This window comes from Cariama cristata, unplaced genomic scaffold (assembly GCF_000690535.1).
Source record: "Cariama cristata isolate BGI_N322 unplaced genomic scaffold, ASM69053v1 scaffold27520, whole genome shotgun sequence".
Lineage (NCBI taxonomy): Eukaryota > Metazoa > Chordata > Aves > Cariamiformes > Cariamidae > Cariama > Cariama cristata.
Window position 1 is genome coordinate 2754 of NW_009596756.1, and position 2728 is coordinate 5481.

General features: G+C 61.5%; 1 protein-coding gene across 1 annotated transcript in view; it reads right to left on the reverse strand.

Annotated features, from left to right (window-relative positions):
- FBXL16 (F-box and leucine-rich repeat protein 16) overlaps positions 1-2106 on the reverse strand; it is a 3579-nt gene extending 1473 nt beyond the window's left edge. The window contains exons 1-2 of the mRNA XM_009707396.1: positions 1400-2106; positions 90-598 (exon numbers count right to left, since the gene is read on the reverse strand). Of these exons, the coding sequence (XP_009705698.1) occupies positions 90-598; positions 1400-2095 (1205 nt within the window). The 5' untranslated portion in view covers positions 2096-2106. The remainder of the gene's footprint in view (positions 1-89; positions 599-1399) is intronic.
- Positions 2107-2728: the final 622 nt, after the last annotated feature.

Genomic DNA, 2728 nt, shown 5'->3' on the forward strand with positions numbered 1-2728 from the left:
GCTCGACATGCCTTGGCACTGCCTAACATACCTCGGCATGGTTTGGCATGGCACGGTACAGCTCAGCACAGCTTGGCACGGCCCCGTACCTGTCGAGCACCAGCTCCTCCAGCTTGTGCAGGTCACAGGCAATGTACTCCAGGGCCATGTCCGTGATGCGAGGGCACCAGGAGAGGTCGAGGCTGCGCAGCTTCCGCAGGTTCTCAGCCACCAGCTCCACGCCGTCATCTGTCACCTTCGAGCAGCCCGAGAGGCTGAGGACGCTCAGGTTGGGCAGGCTGTGGACCATGTTGACCACGCCGTGGTTGGTGATCTCCCAGCAGGAGTTGAGGCGGAGGGTGTGGGTGGTGTAGCCTTGTTTGGCGGTGAAGTAGGCGAGTGCTGTATCCGTCACGTGATAGGCTTGCAGGTTGAGCTCGGTGAGGTTGGGCAGGAGCTGCGAGATGGCGGCGATGGCGTCGTCGGCCACATTGATACAGTCGCTGACGCTCAGTGCTGTGATGCGAGCGTTAAGGCTGGACCACAGCCCAGCCTCCGTGAAGTCGTTGCAGCCTGACAGCTCCAGCCGCACCACACCCTGCATCTGCTCCAGCATCACCTGCCAAGGGGTAGGGGGTCAGGTCACGGGAGGCAGCACTGCCGGCCCTGCGCAGCCCCACACCACTGTCCCAGCTCTCTCGGAGCCCCCTGAGGCTCTTCCCACTGCCCCCAGTCTTGTCTGGGTCCAGCCTTCTCCCCAGGACCCCCCTGGTGTCGCAGCAGTACCCTGCTCTAGGACATGCCAGCATTAGTGTGGAACAGGAGGGGACACTCAGGGACCCCTGGCCATGGCCCCTGCTCTGTACCTGATGCTGTGGGTGGGACCAGGATTATTGCCCACTCCCAGCCTGGTCGCTGCTGGTGTAAGATGTGGCCGTGGAGCAGCTGGTGCTGTGTTTGGGCATGGTGTGGGGCAGGGGACCTAGGTGGGGACCTTGCCTGGCTCTGTGGAGGACCACAAGTTACCTCATCTCCATCTGACCCGCAGACCGCTGCCTAGGTGACCCCCCCCTCACTGGGGACCAGCCATCCAAGCAGGGATGGCCCCGTCCCCCAAGTCCTGCTCATCGCCCACCGCTGCATCCACCACCCGACAGCATGGCTACTGCACCTGGCCTTGCCTTCCTGGCAGCATCTGCAGGCAGCAGGGATGAAGCCCCTGCCCCAGCAGATCCCCCTGCAGGCCATCCCACTCCCTGGACCACAGGCAGGAGCTCCTGACGCTGCCCGCACCCACAGATGGCCATGCCTCCATCATGCCCGGGGGCTAGTGAAAGCGCTGTGTTTTCCTGGGGCCACCTGGAAGGACCCACCATTGCCATGTCTCAGCCATGCCGGTCACCTTGCTGGGGTCACCTACCTCCAACCCCGCATCCGTGATGGTCGACCTCTTAAGGCTCATGGACTTCACCCCCTTCTTGGAGAGGGGGTAGTTGTCAATGAACTCACAAATGTCCAGGTCGGAGACGCCCACGAGGCAGAAGCCATCGAAGCCACGGACGGCAAAGCCCTGCAGGCTGACGAACTCCTTCTCGCCACCAGGCAGGACGTTGTAGAGCTCTTTGGTGTGCAGGACAGGTGTCAAGCCCACCCAGAACTTGGGTTGGTAGAGCACCCGTCGCCATGCCTTGCACACCTGCGCCAGCACGCACTTCTCGCACGCCGAAAAGTACCAGAACAAGCGGTTGAGGATCTTCTCATCCACCGCCAGCTGCCTTTCTGAGGGTGAGCCAGGCAGTCGTTCCGGCGAGGGCTGCTCTGAGCCTTCGCCCATGTTCAGTCCCACCAAGGAAGCACTGGGAGGGGAGGAGACGCCAGCCAGTGCGGCCAAGGAGAGCGGGGAGGCCAGGCTGGGGATGGGCAGGTCGCTGCGATGGGCTAAGGCCGGGCTGAGGATGGCAGGCACGGAGGAAGGCTGGCACAGGCGGTTTTTCATGGCTGGGGTGCCTTTGGTGATGCTGGCGGAGCTGAGGCTGTTGGGTTGTGTGGGGATCTTCACCAGTCCATTGCGGGGCAAACATGGGGGCTTGGTGTCGCCGTTTCTCGGGTTCGACATCTTCCACAGGTCTCTCTGCAACACAAGGATGCGGGTTGAGGGGCTGGCAGGGAGAGCGGGCAGGGAGAGCAGGCAGGGAGGGTGAGCGAGGCTGAGGGATGTCGTGGCACCAGTGGGGAGAGAGACACTGAGGAGTCCCTCTGCAGGGAGAAAGGTGGCACAGAGGACCAGGCAGTGCAGGGCTGCTGGGCCCAGCTGCAGAGGGGACATGCCTGGGGCACAGAGCGGGGTCCTCCAAGGCGCTGCATGGTCCTGGCAGCCCCCATGATTGGGGATGGATGGGAATGTCCCCAGACATTCACATCCCTCTCTGAGCCCAGGATCCAGCCACCAAGGGGAGATGGAGCGGGATGATGGAATCATAGAATCGTAGAATGGTTTGGGTTGGAAGGGACTTTGGAAGGCCACCTAGTCCAACCCCCCTGCTATAAGCAGGGACATCTTCAGCCAGATCAGGTCGCTCAAAGCCCCGTCCAACCTGGCCTTGAATGTTTCCAGGGATGGGGCATCTACCACCTCTCTGGGCAACCCCTGCCAGTGGTTCATCATCCTCAATGTGAAAAATTTCTTCCTTATATCTAGTCTGAATCTCCCCTCTTTTAGTTTAAAACCATTACCCCTTGTCCTATCACT